At 53.8% G+C, this 23975-nt stretch overlaps 4 protein-coding genes across 8 annotated transcripts in view; 1 reads left to right on the top strand and 3 right to left on the bottom strand.

The window, feature by feature from the left end:
• Positions 1-8476, bottom strand: part of TEX11 (testis expressed 11) — a 33300-nt gene extending 24824 nt beyond the window's left edge. Inside the window, 8 exon segments of the mRNA XM_068696787.1 lie at positions 602-687; positions 3069-3149; positions 4004-4123; positions 4205-4285; positions 4744-4823; positions 6021-6105; positions 8054-8227; positions 8229-8476. Of these exon segments, the coding sequence (XP_068552888.1) occupies positions 602-687; positions 3069-3149; positions 4004-4123; positions 4205-4285; positions 4744-4823; positions 6021-6105; positions 8054-8227; positions 8229-8333 (812 nt within the window). The 5' untranslated portion in view covers positions 8334-8476.
• Positions 8477-8488: 12 nt separating this feature from the next.
• Positions 8489-11146, top strand: LOC137863553 (nuclear cap-binding protein subunit 2). Of its 2 annotated transcripts, none has more exons than XM_068696784.1 (4): positions 8489-8653; positions 8796-8977; positions 9639-9777; positions 10386-11146. In XM_068696784.1, the coding sequence occupies exons 1-4, from the start codon at positions 8567-8569 to the stop codon at positions 10482-10484; spliced, it is 507 nt and encodes a 168-aa protein (XP_068552885.1). In that variant the 5' UTR covers positions 8489-8566; the 3' UTR covers positions 10485-11146. The 2 variants fall into 2 exon arrangements, with proteins under 2 accessions (XP_068552885.1, XP_068552886.1); XM_068696785.1 differs by having other exon boundaries at positions 8518-8653; positions 8801-8977.
• On the bottom strand, positions 10622-17019 carry LOC137863549 (serine protease 23-like). Of its 3 annotated transcripts, none has more exons than XM_068696779.1 (3): positions 16313-17019; positions 14940-14981; positions 10622-14486 (listed from the first exon to the last, which is right to left on the bottom strand). In XM_068696779.1, exon 3 carries the CDS (start codon positions 14474-14476, stop codon positions 13403-13405), a length of 1074 nt encoding a protein of 357 aa, XP_068552880.1. In that variant the 5' UTR covers positions 14477-14486; positions 14940-14981; positions 16313-17019; the 3' UTR covers positions 10622-13402. The 3 variants fall into 3 exon arrangements, with proteins under 3 accessions (XP_068552880.1, XP_068552881.1, XP_068552882.1); XM_068696780.1 differs by lacking the exon at positions 16313-17019 and adding an exon at positions 15232-15382; XM_068696781.1 differs by lacking the exon at positions 14940-14981.
• A 141-nt stretch (positions 17020-17160) lies between these two features.
• Positions 17161-23975, bottom strand: SLC7A3 (solute carrier family 7 member 3). 2 transcript variants are annotated; one of them, XM_068696770.1, is made up of 12 exons: positions 23816-23975; positions 21930-22337; positions 21578-21736; positions 21317-21497; positions 21069-21181; positions 20161-20383; positions 19827-19966; positions 19645-19747; positions 19185-19396; positions 18576-18742; positions 18237-18345; positions 17161-17997 (listed from the first exon to the last, which is right to left on the bottom strand). In XM_068696770.1, the coding sequence occupies exons 2-12, from the start codon at positions 22297-22299 to the stop codon at positions 17867-17869; spliced, it is 1908 nt and encodes a 635-aa protein (XP_068552871.1). In that variant the 5' UTR covers positions 22300-22337; positions 23816-23975; the 3' UTR covers positions 17161-17866. The 2 variants fall into 2 exon arrangements, with proteins under 2 accessions (XP_068552871.1, XP_068552872.1); XM_068696771.1 differs by lacking the exon at positions 23816-23975 and adding an exon at positions 23166-23597.

The following is a 23975-nucleotide window of genomic DNA, read 5'->3' as shown; positions in this document are numbered from 1 at the left end:
GGCATGAAGATGCTATTCCCAATAGCCTAAATATTTTCTCCCCTAGCAATAACACATCACTTATTTGGAACCTACCTAAACCATCTCAAACTATTTGTTTTTCACCTTGGTGGTTGTGTATTTCATCAGTCAAAGAACTGCTGTCAATGAAGCGCCTCCTTTCTGAGAAATTCAAGTACTGATAAAAACACATTCATTTCAAACTGGCCAGAAGAATTCCTCTACACTTTTCTAAAGTTTTCAGATCCCTTCAATATTGTTTGTAAGTGGCACAGGAGCTGCGAATAGCCTCTTCATTAAAGTAATCTCTTTGGAAGAAGAGTTAGGGAGAGAATTGATGAGAACCATGGATATGACTCCCACATGGAAGTTTTCGTTTTAATGACATGAAAATCAGTGTGGAAAACAGACATAAATGCTAGGCAACAGCATTTGTAAGCAAGACAGTCACTAAGTTAGTATTTGCTCAGCCACTACGGTTGAGTTAAAAACTTGTGTTTTCTGTTTTTCAATTAAATATCTACTTTCCTTCCCCCTCTTCTTCACACAGATATTTACATTTGAAACGCAGGATGTTATTTTGTTTCCCTTTGCACTTTACCTGAGCCAAAAGGAGCTCTGTTCATACTTCTTCCGTTCATAGGTTTCCACCCCAAAGTTGTAACAGAGGATGGACAGGTAACAGGTCTGTAATAAAAGACTCCTGCTTCTATAATGTCCTTGTAGAAACATCAACACGTCTATGGCACCTGGTCTCAGGTTCTTTAAAACGTTTTTTACTTTAAAGACATGTCTACAATTATCACTTCTGACCATATTTGAGGAGGGTATTGAACATGACTAGAATCAAATTGTATTGTTCCGTGGGAAAGTGCAGCAATATTAACCAGTCTGGGACATGCAAAACAGGGGAATTCTTCAAACACACAAAGTAGAATAGTTCCTCAAGAAACCAACCTGAAAGCACTAAACCTTGCATAGTAAATTATAAAAAATAAAACCTAGGAAGAAAAAATGGCATATTACAAATTCATTTTTAAAAATGACTAAAAGGTTTTACTTTTGCACAGTTAAATAAATAGGACTCCGCCTCTTGCACAGTAGGCTTTTTCCCAGCATGTCTCCTTTGCATTATAAAAGGATGATCCACGCTACCAATGTGAGCAGAAAAATATTTCTGAATGCTTGATTATTCAGAATGTTGTTGCTTTCTGCTTTATCAGTCAGCCCTGACAGTATCTCTTCATACCAACATGTCTTTCCATTGCAATAATTTGCAACTGTCAAATGCTGTCCAAATGGAGACAAAAAGCTGTTTTAAATGCTAACAGACCACTAATATTTGCATTCACTTTGCCACTGGAGTAAGTTTCTTCTCCAAGTACAAGAAGTGTCTCTTGCAAGGGACTTCAAATCCTCGGGCAAGAATGAGAGACACAGAACAACATTTTGCTTTGAACATTTTTTTTTTATCTCATTGCCATCCAGACACAAAAGCGCAAATTCAGTATGGATGAACAACAACAACAAAAAAATCACTCTCATAATTAAAATACTCTTTTAATGAATTAATGTGTTCCAGACATCAAGCATAATCCTAAATATTCCCATAAGCCTGGCATCACTCCAAACACTAAGTGTTTGGAACAATTCTAGCATTTCATCCTTTAGGGCTACAGTTCCCCATTGTGGTTCCTAAGACCACTGATGATCCACAAGCTGCAAATCCTCACCAGCTGATCTGTGGTATCATCCATTAGCATAATGCAACAACCTCCGTGTGGTACTCCGCAAGTGCTCTCTGGTAAGATGTGATTCTGGAGGAGTTAAGGAGTGACAACTACATGGTGGTCAGAAATTCCAAAGTCACTCAGAGAAATTGCTAGCGCTTTCTTTTTCTCTCATTGTTTAAATACCCCTCCTTAAACCAGTGGTGAATTGCATCTCTTGTGATCAGAAACCTCTTCCTCGTCTGCATCAGTGCTCATGGTTTCTGAAGAGCCTTCACCATGAGAAGTTTAATATTATTTAACGGAGGAGTTAAAATGGAAAGCATGAAATTCATTCAAAATGAAATGAGAAACAGAAACATGATGATCCCAGTGAGCATCTTTAACAAATCAAACAGTGAGAAGCTGCTCTTATAATTGAAATGAAAGTTAGACCCCCACAGCTGACTTAGTCACTCAGATACTCTGCAAACAGATCACAAAAAAAATAAAAAAAAATTAAACTAACCAACCTTAACATAAACAGTGCCTTATTTCTGTTTCAGAACTCACATCTATCCCTTTGGATTTTATTACCTGCACCACAGAGACAAGAACAAAATGTTTCCTAACTGTACCAAAAAAAATCCTAAAGGTTGGGAAAAAAAAATTAAAATAAGCAAATGAAAATGAATGCGGGGAAGCTTATTCTGATACAAACATATTAGCCTTTTATCTTTGCAAACAAAGGACTAGTCTGCATATGTCAAAGCTTGTTTTCTTTGGACATTGTTCTGTGAAATAAGAACTACAAAAAACACAGTTTAGTACAATGAGAAACCACCATTCATAGCCTTACAGCTTCATGAAGATGAAGATTTTAGTACTAACTTCCATATGAAAAGCCTAGAAGCTCAGCTCTTCTCTTGTCCCACCTGCCTCCAGACAAAAGTTCACACATAAAAGGGAAGAAGCAACAGAGAAGATCAAGATGTGAAGTGCAGCTGTTTCTGCAGAAGAGTAGGTGGCATATTCAATACAGAAATCTTTTTGCCTTTCTAGATGATTTGTTTTCACTCATTCTTTAGGAAGAGTTTATCATTCTATTTCAAGTGATAAACTATAAGCAAAAAAAAAAAGAAAAACACTGAACTTTGAAGGGAAAAAAAAACTGCTGCTTTCATGCAAAATATGTAGCAAGAAAATCTCAGAGAAGCAGAAAAACACAGAACACATACACACAAAGAGTTCTCGAAGTATTTTTCAAAATTTTATATGGCATCTGCCACTCGTTAACATATAGATAGGAAAGCAGATTTTCAAACTTTGGAATGATAAAGAAGGTATGATTTCACTAACCTCTTTTGGCAACTTCATCAACATATCTTTACAGCGCTGCACACACATCACAGCTTTCTGAAAATGCCCTTGAGCAACTGCCTAGGAAAGCAGTAGAACATGCCAACAGACTGTAAGTGACTTGCTTGCCTCTAAAATTCATTAAAAGACCAATCTCTAAAAAAGGACTTGGATTTGCATACATTTTTCACATTCACTAAAGCTAAATCTGGGATTAGATATCTGTCCTTCTAGTGCTACAATAATTCTGTTTATTTCTATATATTCCCAGATGACAAAGACATTCAGAAGTACCCTGCCATCCAGCCGTAGTGTGGAAGGGACAGATGGGTGGTACCAAACCATTCAGATGTTAGATGATGTAACAAACTAGCAAATCTTAAAACACCTCTCCAGTAACGTGGGGTACTCTTTTTGTCTCCATTATCAATTAGAAGCTAAATGAAAAAATTTGGCCAGCATTTTGGTTTGCTTAGGGAAGCACTTTTCAATCAGGCCAGCTGCAAATTTGATGCAAATTTGCCAAAAAGTGGCAAGTCTTGCTGTGTGCCTATTACACAAACACAGTTTTGGGGACCCAGGCTCCCCTTTCTTCAGTAAGCACAAGGCACCTTTGGAACCAAAACATTTATGACTCAGAAGGGCAGCTGTTTGTTGTATAAACACTCATGCTAGCCAAATCATAGAGCAACAAATCTGAACTAGAAGATATAAACAACACAGCAGAAATGACTGCGATAAACCAGGCAAATTAAAAATCATCAAATTATTGCAACACTGAATGCAAACATCACGTCTGATATCTTACATCTAAGCAAAGGAAATATATCCTTCAGCAAGTCCTCGGTGCCAAGCATTCATACATCTAATAAACGGGTCAGAGTTTCCTTTGTACCCCCTAGTGACTTATAAAGAAAGCAGGGAAGAACACATACTGATTCAGCCTGATAAGAGAGCACTTTGAAGAGGTCCTTCTCCACATCAGCTTTGTGCACATGAATATCTGCTTCACCATCGCTCCCCTTACGTAATTTTGTGTACAGTTTTTCTATGCTCTGGAAAACAAAGCTTAAGCATCACCCATGAACTTACAAACAGGTGTGTTTATAAGAAACTAGAATGAGAAAAGCACTTACATTCAAGGCAATCTCTAGAAATTCATCAGCAAGATCAGCTTTTCCAATATCTATCCATCCTTTACCAGTTTTCATTGACATCTGAAAGAGAAAATGATATGTGCTTTGTGACAATTTAGTCACTTCAAAGAAGCAGTGTTAAATTTCTTCTTGTTAACGCACATATCTTATGCAGGAGAGAGGTATTTCAGCTCTTTAATTTGTGACAAGTGCCTCTCGCATCTGAATTAACTCCATAGCACCTAGGTGCAGTGTAGGACTTCGAGTGCCCTACTGCACAGTACTATAGGATATTGTAGTAATGCTTCCCTCATAACATTTTAACATATGACAAAGATGTGATGCTAACTGCACTGTTAAGAAATTTGTAACTGCACTAACTCAGCAAGGTATGCCTGTGATATGGGCCCACCTTCAACATGCACACTCCCCAGAATTACAGGCTTATTTCACTCACTTTCCAAAGCAATTGTAATAAGGTTGTAAGATTTCCCTTGGTGATCAACTGCATTTCATTGCTTACCTGCCAACAGCCTTACCAAAATCTGTCTTCGAATAGTCCCCTCCGGAGGATCACTGCCTTCACAAAGGCACACCAGTCTACAAGCAACAAATCGCACTGCAGGAAAACAATGTATAATATATTCTTAAGTTTCCTTTTGTCTTTTTTTTTTTTTTTTTTTACTTAAGAAAGTCAGGCCCTGCCATATCCAAAAGACAGTTTACCATGTAAAATTGCAGGAAAGAAAAATTTGAAAGCTTCAGTCTGAATTTTAGCCAAGCTCTTTAAAACTGCCTTTTAGGCATCAAGAAAAAAAAAAAAAAAAAAGATATTCTCCTCAAAATACCTATTAAACCTATTAAATACCTAAGTTAAAGACACAGCATTCAAAGACTTAATTACATTACAGGTGCTCACAGTAACATGCCTTGAGTGCCTCAGAATAGCCTTCAGCAACATAGGGAAATCAAGTTTAATAATCTTTACATTTTCAAAGTAAAAAGCAAAAATATTTTCTGGCCTTTCTTAAACATCAGGGATAGAAAAGACACTGCTTAATATATTTTAAATAGCCTCTCCCTGGCCCTTCAGCTGTGATATAAGATCTGAGAACATTACACTACGGTAATTATTATTTATTTTGTGTAAACTTACCCTTTTCCCTTCCCCTGACATCATTTATATGATGCAGAGTGTACATAATTTTGACTATAATCCCTCAAGACAGAAATGTAGGCCAGATATTGCAATCCTGCAGAACCACATAAGGAACTGGATGACAGAGTAGACCAAAAGCTCACTTCTGATTTCCCCCAGCCCTGCTTCTGGCTTTAAGCAAACCAACCAGCTGTGTGCCTGGATGAGGCAGGGGAGTCAAAAAAAAAGATTTAGATTTTTTTCTGTTAACATTAGTGAGATAGCTACGTTAAAAAAGTCTCACTTTTTATAAATTAACTGACCAACAGTCTAAAATTTACGTCAGTTTTATTTCCATACATTCTCAGATTAAAAACATAGCATTAGAAGGCAAACTACAGTTTCCTTTGGCTACACCATTGTTTTACTGATGCTCATGCACAGAAGGAGGAGTGGTAAAAATACCTATCCTAATTCTGTGTCACTAGATCACCATTACACCAGAGTGATCCCGAATGGTTTATCTAAGTCTAGCTGTACAGTTTCCTCTGTCTCTACCCTACCTGCAAACACCCAAACAAATCCACAGTGCTGCACATATACCTGTCAGCAAAGAGCTTTTCCTTTTCACCCTGCAACACACAAATGTGTTTGGAAAGGAACAGGACGCATACGTACGCTTAGCTCTTTGCTCGTCATTGATGACAGAACCCATGTGCTTGGTCACAGCCCAGTTCCACAGGCTGATTGCACCTTCTTCAACCTGAGGAGGAAAATTCTATTAGATTTGATGTTGTCCTAGATTTGGATCACTTTCAAATTCACTGCTGGATAAGGAACCACCTTTCATGCTCATCATGTTAATGATCTGTCCATGTTTGTGCAACCACCTTTGACACTGATGTCAAAGGCCTGAGTTTTCTGTGAAGCTGTTACATGAACCGACCATCTCCACAGGGAGAGCTGGGACAGTGACCCCAAAACAGGCACGCTGAGTGGACCACACAGGTTTTCTTCAGCTAAAAGTCTGGATCATGCTTTTCTACAGAACACATATTCCAGAAGACTGATAAGCAGTTGGCAGGAATCACATATTCTTGTCATTTATAAGATACACTCAGTCTCCTAAAAGACTATTTCACATCTTCTAAAAATTTGAGAGTGTTTCTAAGATGAAGTTAAGAAAGAACATGGCTGCAAATCAAAGGCTGACATGACCTGAAACTAAAAAGAAGTAATCATAAGACCAATAGCAGTACACACATGTACGTCACGTCAACATTCAGCTCTAATTTGAAATTACACAAACCAGCAAATTCTGTATGTGAAGTGGTGGACTTCAGAAACATTCAAGCATGTTCCTAAACAAATCTCATTAATCTGTCAAATTACTGAAATATCCTAACATATGTTTCTGTCAAGTCCTTTTCCAAACTTCGCAAAACATGACCTGACTTACCCTATCCATCTGGGATGAAGCTTCCTCAAAAACACTCGCACATAAAAAAATTTGTGCAATAGCACATCGGCACGTCCAACACAACTGATTCACTGGCAGCTTTCAGAATACATTATGTGTGCTTTAAACAGATGTTGAAAAATTAGAAGGGACTGGAAAAGAGCTGTAAAATTGTACCAGGTTGGGAAATGCATCTGTAGTAAGACTTTACCTCTTTTGCCTACAGAATGTTACATTTAATTACTTTAAGCAGCTATGCTGGGAAATTCCTGTTATCAGCAGACAAAGAACAAAGGCTCCTGACTAGGTATTCTTGTTAAAAAGATGATGCAATCTTGCATAAACGCAATAAGCTCCTTTAAAAACCCATCTCGAAGGGTAGCGTATTTTCCATCACTCAAATCATAGTTTCCAGAAGAGATGTTGGCTACAAATATGCTCTTGCATAACCAGGAAAAATGTTATGGACCCTTTTATTTAAGGGATCAGACGACAAATTAATTTCTCCTTTAAAACTCATTTAGCCCAACAGGAAGAACCAAAGGATACCAGTTTTATGCTCCTGTACTTCTTTATATACAGCATTAGAATTATTTCCTGTACTGACACACGCTAACCTGTCCTGCCCTTTGTCGCACACTGAGGACTTTCAAAATCAGTCTTCCTTTGAGGACAACCACTGTGAACTAAATCTTGCTTCAAAATAGAATTTTGGAGGAAAAGTTTGGGCAATACCTCAGCTAGCTATATTTTTACTCCAGGTTAGCTTTTCTCATTGATTCCTTTTAGAAAAAGACCTTTTAAAGTAGTCATTTACCACTTCTTAAACATCCTCTAGAAGGCCTACAAAAAAAAGCCCTACCATTATCATAAGCAACGACCTAATTCGCTGGTGTGATGTACAAAAAATGCTTCCCACCCTGCTGGGCTCCCCATGCAGGTGTTATTAGGTGTGCTTGGTTTTTCTCCCTGCCAGACCCGCTGTCCCCAGTCAGTGTGTGTCGGGAAGCCCCTCAGCTGCTCCCACGCCTGCTTTACTTCACCACCACTCCGCCACCTGCGTTTTTGTGTGGAAACCCGCGGCGTGGGCACCGGGAGCTGCCGTTAACGCTTTTTTATTATTATTATTTAACACTTTTCTGCTTTATTCCTGCCGGGTTGCGGGGCTGCTCCATCCCCAGGCCGGCAGGGCCGGGTTCCGCCTCAGCACACCCAGCACCGGGAGGCCTCAGGCCGCAGGGCCGGGCCCTACCTCCGGCTCGGCCCCCGCCTCCCCGCCGAGGCTCCCCGCCGCCCGGAACAGCTCCTCGGTGAGCGCGGCGATGCGGCCCGGGGCCTCCTCCCGCAGCAGCTCCCGGAGCAGCCCTGCAACACAGGCGGGGAGCGAACCGTGAGGGCAGAGAGCCCCGTGAGGGGAGGGCAGCGCCGCCCCCGCCTCCCGCCCGCCGCCACCTTCGGCCGCCGCCCGCCGCGCCGCCATGACGGGGCCGCCCCTCAGCGCCTCCCGCCCTCCCGCCCTGCGCACCGCGCATGCGCAACGCCGCCACAGCCGCGGCGGAACGGGCAGCTCCGCGCGGCGATTGGCCGGCCGGCGCGTCCGCCCCGCCTTCCTTCTCCGATCGACAGGCGCGGCAGCCAATAGGAAGGCTCGGCGGCCCCGCCGGCCGTGAGGCGGTGCCGGTGGGCGCCGTTCTGGAAGGATCCCGGCGGCGGCGGCGGCGGCGGTGGCGGTGGGGTGAGGGGGGGGGGCGCGGGCACGGCCGCCATGTCGGGGCTGCTGCACACCACGCTCAGCGGCCTCAACAGCGACTCCTACTGCGAGATCAGCCGCTACCGCGACCAGCACTTCCGGGTGCGGCCGGGACCGGGGGCGGCGGGGGGGGGGGGGGGGTGAGGGGGACGGGGCCTGCAGCGGGGTCGGGGCGCCCGGTGACCGTTACCCGGTGGCCGTTGGCCGGTGGCCGTTACCCGCTGACGGCCCGCTGTGCCCGCAGGGTAGCAAGAAGCTGCAGGAGAAGTTCCTGAAGATCTCCTCCACGCTGTACGTGGGCAACCTGTCGTTCTACACCACCGAGGAGCAGATCCAGGAGCTCTTCTCCAAGTGCGGCGACGTCAAGCGCATCGTCATGGGGCTGGACAAGATCAAGAAGACGCCCTGCGGCTTCTGCTTCGTCGAGTATCCTTCCCGCGCCCTCCTGCTCTCGGCCTGACACAGCCAGCTCTGCCACCCCACACCAGTGCCCGCTGCCGGGCATTCGTTTCCCTTCCTTGCCCCCAACCTGTGTAGGTGGAACTTGCACAGGCCCCATCTCACTCATGGCCAACGCTAAGGGCTCGTATTTGCCCTCTGTTTGCCCTCTTGCCTTCACTTCGCACCTAAAGGGCCTCGCAGAGCGTCCCGTGGTGCTGCTCCCCAGCACGGGGTGCACGCTCGTACAAGTTGCCCCGTGAGCTGTCTCTGCAGAGCTCTCCCGCGAGGCCTGCGCCTCCTGCTCACGTTTAGTCAAGTTTCGCGTGATAGAAGAAGGCGTCATACGGATTTCTTGCCCGTAGCAAGGCTTTAACATGTTTGTTTTATCTGCTTGTGATATAAGTGATCCAAAGCTATTTCTTGCCTGTACAGGTACTATCATTAAAGTTCAGAACCTTAGGAAGGAGTGGGAGCTGTTTTCAGCTTGGTTTTCATGACTGCAGTTGTTTGATCCCAGAGAAAAGAGTAGGCACAGTAGGAAAACCTGGAAGGCAGGGCTCTTCTGCCTCTCAAATGCAGTAGTTCTCTTTCTTTTCCCTGCAGCCAACAAAACAGTACATGTAGTTTTCCTTAGAGTGTGTCTCAGATACTACACGAGAGCAGACGCTGAACACGCAATGCGATTTATCAACGGCACGCGACTAGACGACCGCATCGTTCGAACAGACTGGGATGCAGGGTTTAAGGAGGGCCGGCAGTATGGAAGAGGAAAGACTGGAGGACAGGTAAAAGCAATATCAGTTCAGACCTTGAGTCGGGTCCCCCTAAGACGGTGTAGAGCTTTTCTAGTTTTGTCTCCTGGAGAACAAAGTGTAGGCGATAAGGACCTGATAATGAAGTACAGCTACTCTGGGTGGTTTTGGTAACTGATGCTATTAAGAGCTAGAAGTAGAACTAAGGCTCCAAAGTTCTGACAGTACAAGTAGAATTTTTGCTATTCCAAGCTAGTACTCTTAAAATGGTGTAGAATTTGAAAGGAGAGGGGCAGCACAAATGTCAGGCCAATCTCAGAAGCCAGCAGTTTGTCCTGTGAGAAGGTAAGTTTCTGTTGCAGACTTTTTTTTTTTTTTGGGGTGGGGGTGCAAAGCCTGGCATTAAAATATTTTGGCATTATCTTTGTCATTACCTAAAAGGACCTCAGCTATCAGACATATTCTCATGTCATTTGCACCACCATCACCTTTTTGGTGGATTATTTGAAGAGATTTCAAATGGGTCAAAGTGCTTCTAATCTGAACTTCAGTTCTCCACCAGCTGAGCGAGAAGAGGGTGATGATTCTGAAGGACACGAGCAGTGCAGGATGCTAATATTTGTGTCATTGCTGTGCCCCAGGTGCGAGATGAGTACCGGACAGACTACGATGTGGGAAGAGGTGGCTTTGGCAAGATTATTCAGATGCAGAAGGCAAATCATCAGCCTGCAGTCTATTAATTGCCTCATAGGTCCTAGCTCGTAGAGGGTTCTGTCCTTCCAGAGCTAGCCCTGTTCTCGCATTTTGGATTGGGGTAGGGAGTGAGATCCAAGTTCCAACAAAAGGTGACCCTCCTTAGACTGTGGATATACATGTGTTCATTCCCCCTTCCTTCTGGGCTAGAGAAGATGTTCTGTGCTGATGCAGGGCAACGAGGGAAACAAATGGACAGCTCTGCAGGATTCTGGGTAAGAAGAAATGCAGCATGGCAACACCTCGTGCTATGACGTACTCTTCATGTTGCAGCTAAGCAGGTGGCTTCCTCCAAGTAGGGACTGCAGCTGCGGTTGCTCTCAGATGGAACTTCTTAAAAATGTGCCACCACTGGAGCCCTCCAGGTGCCAGGGCACCTTGTGGGGATGCAGGAGAGTTGCAAATTTCTAATTTACAACCTCCTCTGCTAACAAAGCAGTGTCACTGTTTGGATGAGAGAAGCGCAGCGAGGTCTTACTGTCCACTTGGAGGTGCTTGCCTGCACATCTAGCCCTTGGGTTGGTCAGGGCCTGCAGAGCCTTTCTCTTTATGATGCCCCCAGTGCTGCCTGGCTTTTCAGATCCTCACTGTTCGGCGTGGTTTTGTTAAAAGTTTCTTTCAATTTTCTAAATAAACAGTGAGTCCTGTACGTGTTGCAGTTTGTGCATCAAAACTGTTAGCTCTGTGACAAGAACTGGGGGGAACATCTGTTGGTATTTTAAAATTGCTGTCACTTGCAAACACTAAGATGGATGCTAAAAGAGGGCGCAAGTCTCACTGTATTTCTCTTGGCTACCCTCTTGCTGCTGGCTTTTCCTCTTCTGTTTTTGCAATAGCTGGTGGCTGACACGAGAAGGAAGTTGCTTATAAAGCGTACAGCTGCTCTGAATAAGACAAACCTTTATGTTTCATGTGAGCAGATTCCAGGAAAACTTTCACTGTCCTGATACGTATTCCACGACCTGAGGTGTGTAGGAAGCAATATAAAGGTCCAATGTGCACTTAAGAATGGAAGGAACTCCCTTCCTTGTGTTTGTTATTAACAACCTCCCCCCAGTGCTTTCTTCCCCATTTAAGAGCATGGCTAACACTAATAAGCTGTTTGTAGGGTCCAGACAAGAGAGCAGAAGAGATTACAACACCTACTGATCTGTGCCTAAGCACCTCCAGCCAGGGTAGGCAATGCCGCTGGACAAGTTAAATTGTGACTGTAAATTGGTTTAGTGTGATGAAAATAATAGCAGCTGCTCCCTCTCCAGTAATGTGTAATTGGGATTTTTCATGCTCTGTCTCATCCAAGATAATGAATACTGTTCTGCTGAGCACATGTGCAGACCAGGCATACAATTTAAATTATTTTAACACTTATGTTAGAACTGAGTGGGAGCGGGTGTAGCATTTAATTTGTTGAAATGTCTCCTACCTGCTTGTTTTGCAAGTCAGGTTGCTGCATCAGTAAAACTGTCACGGATCTTGAAGGAACTGCACGTTTAGACCTCAGCAGACCTGAGGAATGACAGAGTTGACAAGCCTGCGATGCAGGCTGCCCTGACATACAGTGAAAAAGAGGGGACGTTGACACAAGAGCAAAAAACAAGCTCAGTTTGTCATCTGTCCAGCTTGGCAAAGCAGCATCAGCACAAAGTCCCTTCTGGAGGTTATGGATTACAGAGAAGAATTGCTTGGGCAAACACAGCAAGCAAAAGGGAATCTGTGAGGAAGACAGGGAGGGAAATCTGCCATGAAACTTGGATTAGCAACAGAATCTTGTGTATGTGAGGTAGGGACACATAAAACAAACTTGCTTTGCTCCTGGGAGAGCCTGGTAGGGCCTGTTGGACGTATCATTCCTGTGGATCTGACAGAGCATGTGGGAAGCTGTTTGGTCAGGTGCCTGGGTTATGACTGTGGGAGGCATTTCTGTCCCTATTTTTGCAAGATCCTGCAATTTCAGCTCTACCCAGCTCCGCCTGTCCTGCTGGCTTTGGTCTGAAGGGAGAGCACTGCCATGCTTTCACAAGTCCCAAAGCAGGGCTGGCAAGTTGTGCACCGCTCTCCTTTCAACGTAACCTTTGCAAAGAGATTTGTGCTGCCTTTTATTCAAATACACGTATTTGCATAAAATAATCCACCTCAAATACTACAGCTGCAGTAAATGCCAGGGTCCCTTCCTCCTAAAGGCATCCCAAAGAGAACCAAAGAGAGATGAGAAGGTTTACAAGTAAATGGGCGCTCCCAGATCTCAGCCCGTGCTGTGGCGTGGCGGTACCCACGTGGCACCACGCTGCAGGGGTTGGAAGAGGTTTCCTTTCCAAGAGTGCCATCACGTGCTGCTTCCACCAGCACGCTGGAGCAGCCCCTCCTGTCCTGGCCAGGCTCCTTGCTGAAAGCGTGCCCAGAAGCCTCAGGCTGCAGGGTTCCCTTTCAGGCACCTTTCATCAGCACACAAAGACGCTGTTAGAAGAAAAAATCCTTTGTCCTCACGGAGCTGGGGCAGTGCCAAGCTGGGCAGTGCCAGCCCACAAACAGAGACCTGGTGAGACCCAAGAGAAACTCGGTGCAGCTGAGCACAGGCCTGTGGCTGCCTCCAAGTGGTTAACGGCTCGAGGCAGAGGCCGCTGTCCTGACTGCCAGCCGAGCTCTTTGTGCAAAGAACCCGATGCCGAGTTCCCACCAGCACCAACCAAAGGAGCTTACGCACCCTTCAGGCTCAGTGAGTCTCCGCTGGATCCCTTGTGATCTGCAGGGACCTTGTTCCTCCAGGACAGAGAACAAAATGAAGTTCAGTGGTGCAGCAGTTTTGGCAGGAGATGCTGCTCCTCCTCGTGCTCCTCAGCCATGCATTCGCTCTGCAACACCACGCTCAAAGCCTTCTGCACTGGGGAGGGGAAAAGGAAGGCTGCAGTTATTCGTTCTGGCAGCTTTTATAGTCCCCTTTGATCCAGTAACAGATTTGAGCAAACTTCGGAGCCGTCAGGCGAACAGCAACGTTATAGTCATGCTGCTCCCCAGCCACCTCGAGCCACTGGTGCCCAGAGAAGACCCCGACCACCTTCCTCTCCCACTTGTGCCGGACGGGGTCCCACACCTTGCCGTACACCCCAGAGCCGGAGGCACCGGGCCGGGCATCGCAGTGCTGGTAGATGAGGTGTGCCGTCTCGTCCTCCACCCCACAGAAGCGGTAGACCAGCTCGCCTGGCCGGTCGCTGTCAAACCCTGAAAAATGAATCCTCTTCCCAGCCATCTCCTCCGCCACTGGAGCCACCGCCAGCTTCATGTAGGGGCGCTGGTGTGGCCTGCGCAGCTCCAGCAGGGCGTAGTCGTAGTCCATGCTGACCGAGTTGGGGCTCCGAATCCAACCCTTGGGCACCTGCGTGCGCCGCACGCGAGCCCAGCGCATTGCCAGCCCCCCCGGCCCCGTCCTGTTGCCAGCGCCCTGCAGCGGCATCAGGAAGCCCACCTTGATCTTCCTGGCCCCCTTCACGTAGTCTTTGCCGTCGTGGATGCAGTGGGCAGCTGTGAGGACGTGCCGCTCGGACACGAGCACCCCCGTGCACCCCGTGGAGATCTTGACGGTGGCGGAGAAGGGGTAGTCCAGCAAGAAGTGGGGCCCGCTGATGGAAAACCGCCCGTCCGTGCCGTAAATCTGCCGCTTGCGCCGCCTGCGCCACCTCTGCCGCCTCTTCTCCATGCCGCCCCCCTGGAGGCTCAGCTCCACCGTGGTGAGGGTGCGGGTGCCGTTGGCGTACAGGGTCTCGTAAGAAAGGTGCTCCTGCAAATCCTGGGGGGCCAAAGCAGCCTCCCGCCGGGCGCATGCATCATCACAGCGTGTCGTCAGCTCCAGGACGGGCTGCGCCGAGAAGCGGGCTCTGCCGAGCTGCAGGGTGGACTGGGGAACGAGGGCAGGAAGCAGGCCTCCAGCTGCAGCACTGGGGAGGAAGGACAGCAGGAGGAGGGCAATCACCCGGCAGCCAGTCATCCTGCCAGACCTGCGGAGGCAAAGCGAGGGGACCATGAAGCCTGCCCGCTTACAGCACCAGCCACCTGCTGCGGCTCGCGGCCGGGGGATTATCGGCTGCACGTGGCCCTGTGCCAGCTACCGGGGAGCGCGTGCTTAAGCAGCTGCCACAGAAAGCAGAAGGGGGTCGAGACCTGCCTGCAGCTGAGTGACTAACCAGAGATGGGAATCTAACCCAACCTTTCATCTCCTGCAGCTCTTTTGGATGGCGAGGCCCAGCAGCGCGACCGAGCCCTGCTGCAGCAATATCACGAGCAGATGAGTTTCCTCCGTCACGCCAGAAATCCCGCCTGCCCCGGGGTGGATTCCCTGGATTCCAGGGCTCGAGCCCCACTGGTGGGACGTGTCCCACCCGGCAGCAGCCCGGCTCCACCACCCATCACCCGCGGGGAGAAGGAGGAGGAGGAGGAGGGTGTGACGGTACCTGCTGACTGCAGAGGGAGACGGCAGCTCTGTCCTGCTGCTCCTACAGGGAGAAGAAAGGTGCGGTGACTCCAGGGCTAGACCTGAGCTGAAGTATTTGGTGTCACAGCGCAGTGAGGACAAGACAGCCTGGTTTAACCCCAAAATGGATTACTGTACCCAATCTGCCATTACTTCTCCGTGCACCAGGCCACCCCTTTTCTCGCAGGGGAGCTGTTTGTGGGGCAGGTTCTCCAACCCCAGCTCTGTGCAGCAGCTCAGCCCTCCACCTCCATCCTCCTCAGCACGCGTACCGAGATGGGCTCCCCTTGGCTGACCGCAGAGGCTCTTCCCCGACAGGCAGCTGGAGCACAGGGACAGCAGCTCCGACGCCTCCGCCGGGACAGCCCCGTGTCCCCCCGAGGCAGCCGGGGTCTGCGCCGGACACGTGGCAGCGCGCTGGGTTATGAAAGTCGCAGGGGAATGAGGGGTGGAGCCACGGAGGGAGGCTGAGAGCCACGAGCTCTCCGCACCCCGACCCCTCGGTGCCGCAGCCACGAGCGCGTCCCGTGAGCCTTTGCCGGGACGCTGCCCCAGCCACCTGCCCCTCCGCATGGCTCGGGCCAAAAGCAGCCAGGGCACAGCGACCCTTGGGCTGCCTCTGAAACCCTGTGGACGGCGATGGGGAGGTGGCAGGGTCCTGCCTGAGTGCCCCCCTCAGCACAGCAGCCAGCGAGGGCTTTGTGGAGATGGCGCCAAGGCACGAGCCAGCCCTGGCTCCCCTGCCCACGTGTGTGCCCAGCCTGCCTGGCACCCACACAGCAGCAGCAGAGCTGGAGGCACACGCAGGGGAGCAGCTTCAGCCTCGCTTGGTTCCCTCTGGTGCTCTCCCAGCTGGGCAGAGCCTCCCCACAGAGCAGAAAGGCCCCACGCAAAGAAACAAACATCCACAGGTGGCTGTGTGCAGGGCCTGGGCTTGTGGTGAGAGCGCCAGGCTCCAGGGTGCTGCTTTTTGCTGCATTTTCCGAGCAGAGGACTGCCCTTTCGGGCTCGCAGGGAAGGGGGAAGCCCACCCTGCAGCCCCTAACACCTGGGAGCTGAGGTCTGCCACCTCACAAACATCCTTCTGGCCCCGCAGCGCCACATCCCTATCACAGCACCTCGAGAAACAACCCGCAGGCTGCCGAGGCAGCAGTTCAGGCGGTGGGAGCAGGGCAGGCACCTCCGTTGAGCCCACACCACTCCGGAGCCTCATTATCCACCTCCCCAGCCAACATGTGGAGCCTGCGAGACCCATAACAGGTAGAAGGCAGAGGTGCTGCCCTGGGGCTGGCACGGGAGTCCAGGCTGCCACCCTGGGTCCAACCCAGCCCCACGGGGATGGGATGCACCTACCTGCACCCAGCTGGCACTGGCACGGGGAGGATGGGGCTGGCACCTGCTCCTGGGGCAGCTCGGCTTGGCTCAGACTACGGGCACTGCCCTGCACGGACACGGGGACGAAGGCACGGCCGTGCTCAGGGGCACGCGTGGGGCTACAGGCACAGCACACAGCCCGGGGGGTGCCGTGGGGCCGGGCAGCCCCTTCTCCTCCCCGCCGAGCCCTGGGGCAGGGCTTGCAGCTGCAGCCCCGGGGCCAAGCAGAGCCGATGGTGTGGGGCCCTCGCTGCTGACCGTGCGCTGACCCTGCTCGGCTGCCAGTAAATCAAGGAGAGATGCCAAATCCACGCAAGATCCATCTGCCCTAAATTAGTTTATTTCGCAAAATAATCTGTCAGGGCTGATTTAGACCAGACCAGAATCTGGGAAATCATCTTCTCACATGGATGCAGCCCACCTCCTGGCCCCGCTTCCTCCGCAGGCCAGTGCTGGAGCCCCTGGGGGATATCTGCAAGGTCTTCACCGCAGCCCGTGCCCCGGGACCTGCTGGCATGCTCCCACGCCATGCAGGGCAAGGCCACGGCAGGCTGCTGTCCTGCACCCAGGCACCAGAAGCACGGGGCTGGGCCACCCTGGGGCACTGCTGCCTATTTCCCAGCTAACGTGGGAGGTTTGGCCATGAGCGTGGGTCTCTCTCCCACCCCCCCGGCTGTGGCCAAGCCCTGCTCTGTGCCGGCAGTGCCTGGCAGCCGGCCCAGCAGGGCACGCGGTCCTGCCCTGCTCTGCTCCTTCTCAAGCCCCAGCTCAGGCTGCAGAGCACGGGCATTAAAGCAAGACGCAGCCGGGCCAAGAGAGCAAAGCGGTTAAAAAACACTTAGAGTTTAATAGGTATAAAAATTGACATTAAAACACCAATCGTACAAAGGCAGACGAGTACAGACACTGACACGTCTCTACTGCTGATATCTTCGCAGGCGACTGAGCCAGACGCTCACACCTAGCAGTGTGGTTCCAGCGGCACAGGGCTCAGCGTGGGGCATGAAACCGGAGCAGGGCCTCGGGTGGCTGAGCCCTGTGCTGCTGGAGAGCCCCAGGGCGACGGCAGTGCCAGGACGAGCCGCTTGCAGCCTCCCCGCACGGCTCCGGGCACGGCCACAACTGCGCCTACACAGCCGGCGCGCGGGAAGCACACAGAGGAGGTGACCACGGCCACAGGGACAGGCAGCACGAATAAAGCTGTACCATCACACGGGCCTCTCGTGGGAAGGCAAAGCAGCACTTCTGACAGCAGCTTCCACGGTGGCAGGGCCGTGCCAGTGTCGCTGCCCCTCGGCGGGGGGGGATTGCAGGGAGCAGCTCCGGGCCACCGGCTCGCCCACCCGGCCCGGGGCCTCGGCTCCCCAACCTCTGCTCCGCGAGGGGAAAGGGCAGCGCACGGCCCGGCTCCGCGGGGTCTGGGCTCGCTCCCCACGGGCTGGGGGATGCCTGTGCGGGTTGCAGCCCCGTCCCAGCGCAGGAATACTGGCAGAGTCCTCCGAGTACCGGTGTCGATCGCAGCCGCCGCCTCCCTCAGACCGCGGTGGCCCTGGGGTTGAGGTCCGGCTCGGGGTGGTGCAGAGGCTTCTCGGCCACGGCACGGGGCTCCGCATTCTTCCCTTCCACGCTGTTCCGAATGCCGTAGCCAAAGTAAATCATAAAACCTGCAAGAGATCCTACAGTGAGATGCACGGTAGCGGGCTGCCAGCATAACGACCTCTCCGGGGAGGCCCTGCTGATGGGCAGAAGCCAGAACACCAGGATCACACTGCCCAGCCCAGCCGGCAGGCTGCCCAGCACACACAGGCTCCTCTCCAAATCCAGTGGACACGAGGCCACCCTGCTGGAGCAGAGGGCAGACCCCGTGCCATGCGAGCACCGCACTCCCCTCCAGGACACCTACCCACAGCCATCCAGATGGCAAAGCGCGCCCAGGTGCCGGCACTCAGCTGCACCATCAGCAGGATGTTAACGAAGATGCTGACGAGCGGCAGGAGTGGGAGGAGAGGTACCTGCAAGGGACAAGAGGTGCCACATCAGCCGTGCCTGAGGGACCCAACTGGGGCTGAAGGTGCTCTGCCACCTGGGTGCTTCCACTCCAGGGGCTGCGCCTCACAGAGCTGTGGCTCCAGGCCCTGCGCATTTCTGGATGGTGGAAGCCCAGCAGCAAGCCCTGGCAGATCCTGCACCAGCCTCGGGTGCAGAGGGATGGAGACAACAAGCTCCCAGAGGCTGCACTCACTTTGAAGTTCAACCGTGCGTTGCTCTGCGGCTGCCTCCAGATGATGATGGTGGGAACGAGCAGAACCACCACGAGCAGCACCACGGCTGAGATCCAGCCCACGTTGGCCTCCTTCAGCGCATTCACCTTGAGGCTCAGGACCACGCAGATGATTGTGATTAGGGTGGCTGCAAGAGAGGAGGCAGTCAGTGTGCTGCAGTGCGTGGCTATACAGACCCACACCTCCCTGGCAACTCCCCGGGCTGCAGGGCTGAGCCTCCTCTTGGTCACGGACAGATCACCCAACATCCTCCCCAAAGCCTCAGCACTTTACCAGGAGGAACTCTCCAGCCTGGCAAGCCAAGGGAAGCCTGTGCTCAGCTGGGCTCAAACCCAGCTCCAACACCTACACAGAGCTTGCTAAGCTGCCCGGTTCTGCCTGCACAATGAAACCATTGATGCACGGATCACCCGCTGAGCCTGAGCACTCTCGGGTCCCTTCCCAGGTCTGCAGGGACACACCAACACGCCCTGGGGCAGTGCTGCTCCCCAGCAAGGAGCCAGCAAGCCCGGCCTCGTGGCAGGACGGGGCAGGCCAGGAGCATCAGCCGCTGCCTCCCACTCACTCACCGATGACGCAGACGCAGGTGTAGACGATGCGCCCCGAGAGCGCTGTGGGGGTGTCTGAGGGCGGGTTGAAGAGTGTCGTCAGGGATGGCTTCTCTATTTCCTTGGTGCCCATAGCAGTGATGCTTGGGTTCATGACAACCCTCTCCTCCTCATTCCCGTTCAGCTCCAGCATCTCCACGGCCTTCGGGGAGTTCAGCTGCCCGGATTGGTACCTGTGCAGACGGGACCTGCTCAGTGCTGCACAAGCTGGAGCGGAGCCTGGAGATATTCCCAGCCCAGGGACACAACAGCACCCACTGTACCCCTCCTGCACTGCCAGCAGCCCCACGGATGTGCCTGGAGGCACCACGCAGCCTCCAGCTCACGGGCTTCAGCTGTGGCCACAAACCCCGGGCTGGCTGCGAGGCCAGCAAGAAGCATCCACCCCAAGGCGAGACCCAGCAGGAGAGGAGGCACCCACCGGAGGATGAGCACGCACACGGCGACCAGGGAGTAGGCCAGCAGCGTGCCGATCGACATGAGGTCCACCAGGTCTTTCAGCTCGAGCAGGAAGGCCATCACCGCTGCAACGAGGACGGGCAGCATGAGCGCAGCCCTGGGCTGCAGGGGGACTGAGCACAAGGTAGCCACCAGAAGCCTTACCTGCGAGGAGCCCGGAGGTGATAGTGGCCGAAAGAGGAGTCTTTGTGCGGCTGTTGATGCTGGAGAGGAACTTGAAGAGCAGCCCGTCTTCTGCCATGGCGTAGATCACACGGGGCATGGGAAACATGGAGCCCAGCAAGCTGCCGTGGGGAGAGACAGCTCAGGGCTTGCCGGGTGGTGGGCAGACAAGCCGAGCCATCTGCACCCACCATCCAGGGAAGGAAAGGACTGGCTTGTGCTGGGAGCAGGACAGGAGCTGCACAGGGCTCAGCTGGGACACGTGCCCCCAGCCCTGCGGTGGGGCAGGCAGCACCACGGATGGGGCTGGTCCTACCTGGTGGAGAGCGCGCAGAGCGAGCCGACGGCAACGGCGTAGCGGGCGGGCTCCCAGCCCACTGCCTTGAAAGCCTCGGGCAGCGGGCTCCCCTTGTCCAGAAGGAAGTAGGGCACCATGAGGGTGAGTGCCGCAGACACCCCGAAATAGGCCACGAAGCAGATGAGCAGGGACACGATGATGCCGATGGGGATGGAGCGCTGCGGGTTCCTGGCTTCCTCCCCTGCACAGAGGGAAGAGGCAGAGTCTGTCCCCATCCGTCCCCACTCCACGCAGCCATGCCCAGCCCTCTGCCCCCGCCTGCAGCTCCAGCTCCCTGCTGTACCCAGATCCTCCACATAAGTATGGGGTTAGTAAGGCAGCCGCGCTGCCCTCAGCCCTGAGCTTTGCACAGATGTGCTCCTTGCGGCACCGCACTCCCCGGCGAGGGGCTCCGCGGTCGGCGCAGGAGGCGGCTGCTCCAGGCAGCCCCGTGGGCCAGGAGGCTGGGCAGAACAGTCTGTACCAGCAACCTGCTAAGTAGATTCCTGGAGGAATGAGGGGAAATTAAGAGGGCTCCCTGCACGCCACTGAGATGATTCTACGTGAACTTAGTCATTTAAAAGAACATTGCTTGAGGCTGTGAAACGAGCACCAGCACCAGCAATTCCCAGCATGGCTGCAGCCTCCTCTCTGCAGCTGAAAGGCTCCCTGCAGCCCCGCAGCTGCCCAGGCAGGTGGGGAGCAGCCCTGCTCTCACCATGCCTCACAGGGAGCCCCGATTCCAGGCCTTTTGTGCTGGTGCAGCTGGGGATGGAGCTGCCACAGCAGCAGGATGAGCCATTTCCCACAGCCAGGAGCGAGCGCTGTGCTCCCTCCCCACGAGCCACTGGCAGCAGCTCACGGAGGGAGCCTCACTAGGGCCCTACCTGTGGTGGCGATGCAGTCAAACCCCACAAAGGCATAGAAACACGTGGCGGCACCAGTCAGGATCCCTTCCAGCTTAAAGGGGACGAACCCTCCGGATCCAAACTCTTTTATTCTGGAAGAAAGGAGTGGACCAGGTGAGGCTGCGGCGGGGTGCGCGGCCCCCTCCCGCACACACGGTGCTCCAGGGGACGGTGCGGTGCCAGCCCTGCCCTACACACCGGCCGGCTGGACCCTCTGCCCTCCTTACCTGGTCTCATTTGACACGTCTGGGCTCACGAGGTTGTGGTAGTCCTCCTCCGTGAGCTGCCAGTTCTTGATGTTTCCCTTGATGAAGCCGGCGATGATGACGAAGCCCAGCACCAGCAGGTTCACCGCCGTGAAGATTTTGTTCACCAGAGCGGACTCGCTGACGCCGAAGGCCAGCAGCGCTGTGGGACAGAGGGTGTGAGCGGGGGACACACCTGCACCGTGTCACCCCCGGGGCTGCGGGGCAATCCTGCACACTCACCAGTCAGCAGCGCGATCAGGATCAGTGCAAAGAAGTCCGGGCGCTCGGCCAGCACCCCTGGCACATGTACCGTGGTCTTGTTCATGAAGAAGGTGGAGATGTGGTTGCCGATGATGTTGTCAAACGCTGCGCTCCAGGCTCGGGCCACGCTGGCTGTACCTGGCCGACGGCAAAGCTGCACGTTGGTCCTGGCATGTGGCAGCACCGGTCCCCCACCCCGACACCAGCTCCTGCTGAGCCCCAAAGCACCCGTCCCGCACCCTGCTCCAGCGCTCCTCAAAGCACCGCTCGCTGGGGCTGCATCGGCACAGTGCCGGCACGCTTCCCACGCCCGTCCAGCAGCGCCACGTACCTATCACGTAGGACAGGATGAGGTTCCAGCCCGTCGTGAAAGCCCAGATCTCGCCGACTGTCACGTAGCTGTAGAGGTAGGCAGAGCCAGTCTTGGGGACGCGGGCCCCAAACTCTGCGTAGCAGAGCCCAGCCAGTACTGAGGAGAGTGCAGCCACCAGGAAGCAGAGGACGATGGAGGGACCAGCCCTATCCTTGGCCACTTCCCCGGCCAGCACGTACACGCCAGCCCCCAGCGTGCTGCCCACCCCCAGGGCTATGAGGTCCAGCGTGGAGAGGCAGCGAGCAAAACGCGTCTCCTCGGAGCTCAGATCCACCACACGCCGGCGGATCAGCTTCTTCCCAACGCTGCTCATTTTTCCCCCAAACATCTTGTCTTCCGCAGGTGGTGCTCAGCTGCTCGAAAACCCTGCAAGAGAAGCCACCGTAGGAGCATGAAGCTCAGAGTCCTGCGTGGAGCCGAGGCCCGCCACGCTGGCGAGGCAGAGACCGTTCGGTTCCCCCGTTGTGGTGTGGGGCTGCGCACACCCCGCCTGCACAGCTCCCACGCCAGTCCCCAGGGGCAGGAGAGCAAGCCGGAGACAAACCCAGCGAGTCCGTGCTGGGAAATAGACTGCTTAGACAAACACTGTGTGGTCCATGCCCCGGGGCTCCGGGCACGTCCCAGAGCTTGCCCACTGTCTCTGAGCAACTCCCCACCGATTTGGCAGCCCAGAGATCCCTCAGCCCAAACTTGACTGCTGGTGCATCCTCCCGGCCTGGCGCGTGGGCGTGCGCAGAGGCGATGGCAGGGAAACAAAGCATTCCTCCAGCCGAGGCTTCGGCGTGCTGGGCTGAGTCACTCGGAGATTCCTCCCAGCATCTGCACTGCACCCTCGGCGGGGATGCACAGCCAGGCAGGCAGCAGGCAGGGCTCGCAGTCCCCAGCACACAACCCTCATGCACGGACGGCCCTTGCGCGCTCACAGCGGGCTTTGACCCTAAAGGTGCTGCTCCCCACTGCCACCATCCCCAAACGCTCTGGCACAGGAGCACCCCACAGGGCGGGCAACGGGCACAGAGCGAGAGAAGGCGCTAGGAAAGCAGCTCCTGATGCCCACCAGCGCCTGCTTGGTGCCAGCTGTTCCCTCCTCCTGCCTGGGCCACGCACCGCACTTCGGCGGCGATGTCCCACGGCAGGGACCAGCCCAGGCACACGCGAGCAGCACCCCGTGAGCCGCTCCCCGCCGGGAATTACCAGCCTTGCGTTGGTCGCCACCAGCTCAGCTGCTTCCCCGTGAGCCCCCGGCCAGCCCGGGGCTGATGAAAGCTCCTCCGGAACTGCCGGGTGCCGCTCCCAGCCTTACCCAACGAGGCAGCCCCGCTCGGGACCGGGCCAGCTCCGATGGCACAAGTGCCCCAGCGCTGGCACCCTCCCCGGGGCCACGTCCAAGCCGTCTCCAGGACGTCCCCGCGGGTTCCCCACGCCCGAAGCCAGCCCCGCAAGGCGCGGGCACGGCGGGAGCCCCGCTCCCCCCCGAGCAGCCCGGAGCCGGAGCTCGGGGCAGGACGGCTCGGGGCAGCCGCCAGCTCGGCGCTGAGCGGGGCGAGCACCGAGCCCCGAGCCCCGAGCCCCGGGCCCGGGGCAGGCGGCCCGCGCCCAGCCCCGCCGCCACGCTCCCGGCAGCGCGCACGGGGCCGAGGGCGGCCGGGGCAGAGCAGCGCACGGCAGCGGCACCGGGAGGCTCCCGGTGGGGCAGCCCCGGCCCGGAGCCGCCTCCACAGCGGCTCCGCGTCCGCGGGCGGCCGCCGGTACCGGCCGCACGTGGTGCCCGTGGCTGATGCAAGCGCGGCACCGGTTGCGCCAGGCTGCGCCCGGCCCGGCGGCGGCGCCCGCCGCGAACTCACCGGCGGCTCGGCTCGGCTGGGTTGGGTTGGGCTCGGCTCGCTTGGGCTCAGCGTGGTCCGGCTCTGCCCGGCTCGTTCCCGCTCCGCTCGCCCCGGGACTGCCGCCGAGAAGCAACAAGGGGGGGGCGGACCGGCTCCGCCCGCCGGATGGCCCAGCCCA

This window comes from Anas acuta, chromosome 13 (genome assembly GCF_963932015.1).
Source record: "Anas acuta chromosome 13, bAnaAcu1.1, whole genome shotgun sequence".
Taxonomy (NCBI): domain Eukaryota; kingdom Metazoa; phylum Chordata; class Aves; order Anseriformes; family Anatidae; genus Anas; species Anas acuta.
The sequence above is the reverse complement of the archived record's forward strand: the minus strand, read 5'-3'. Positions and strand labels throughout refer to the sequence as shown.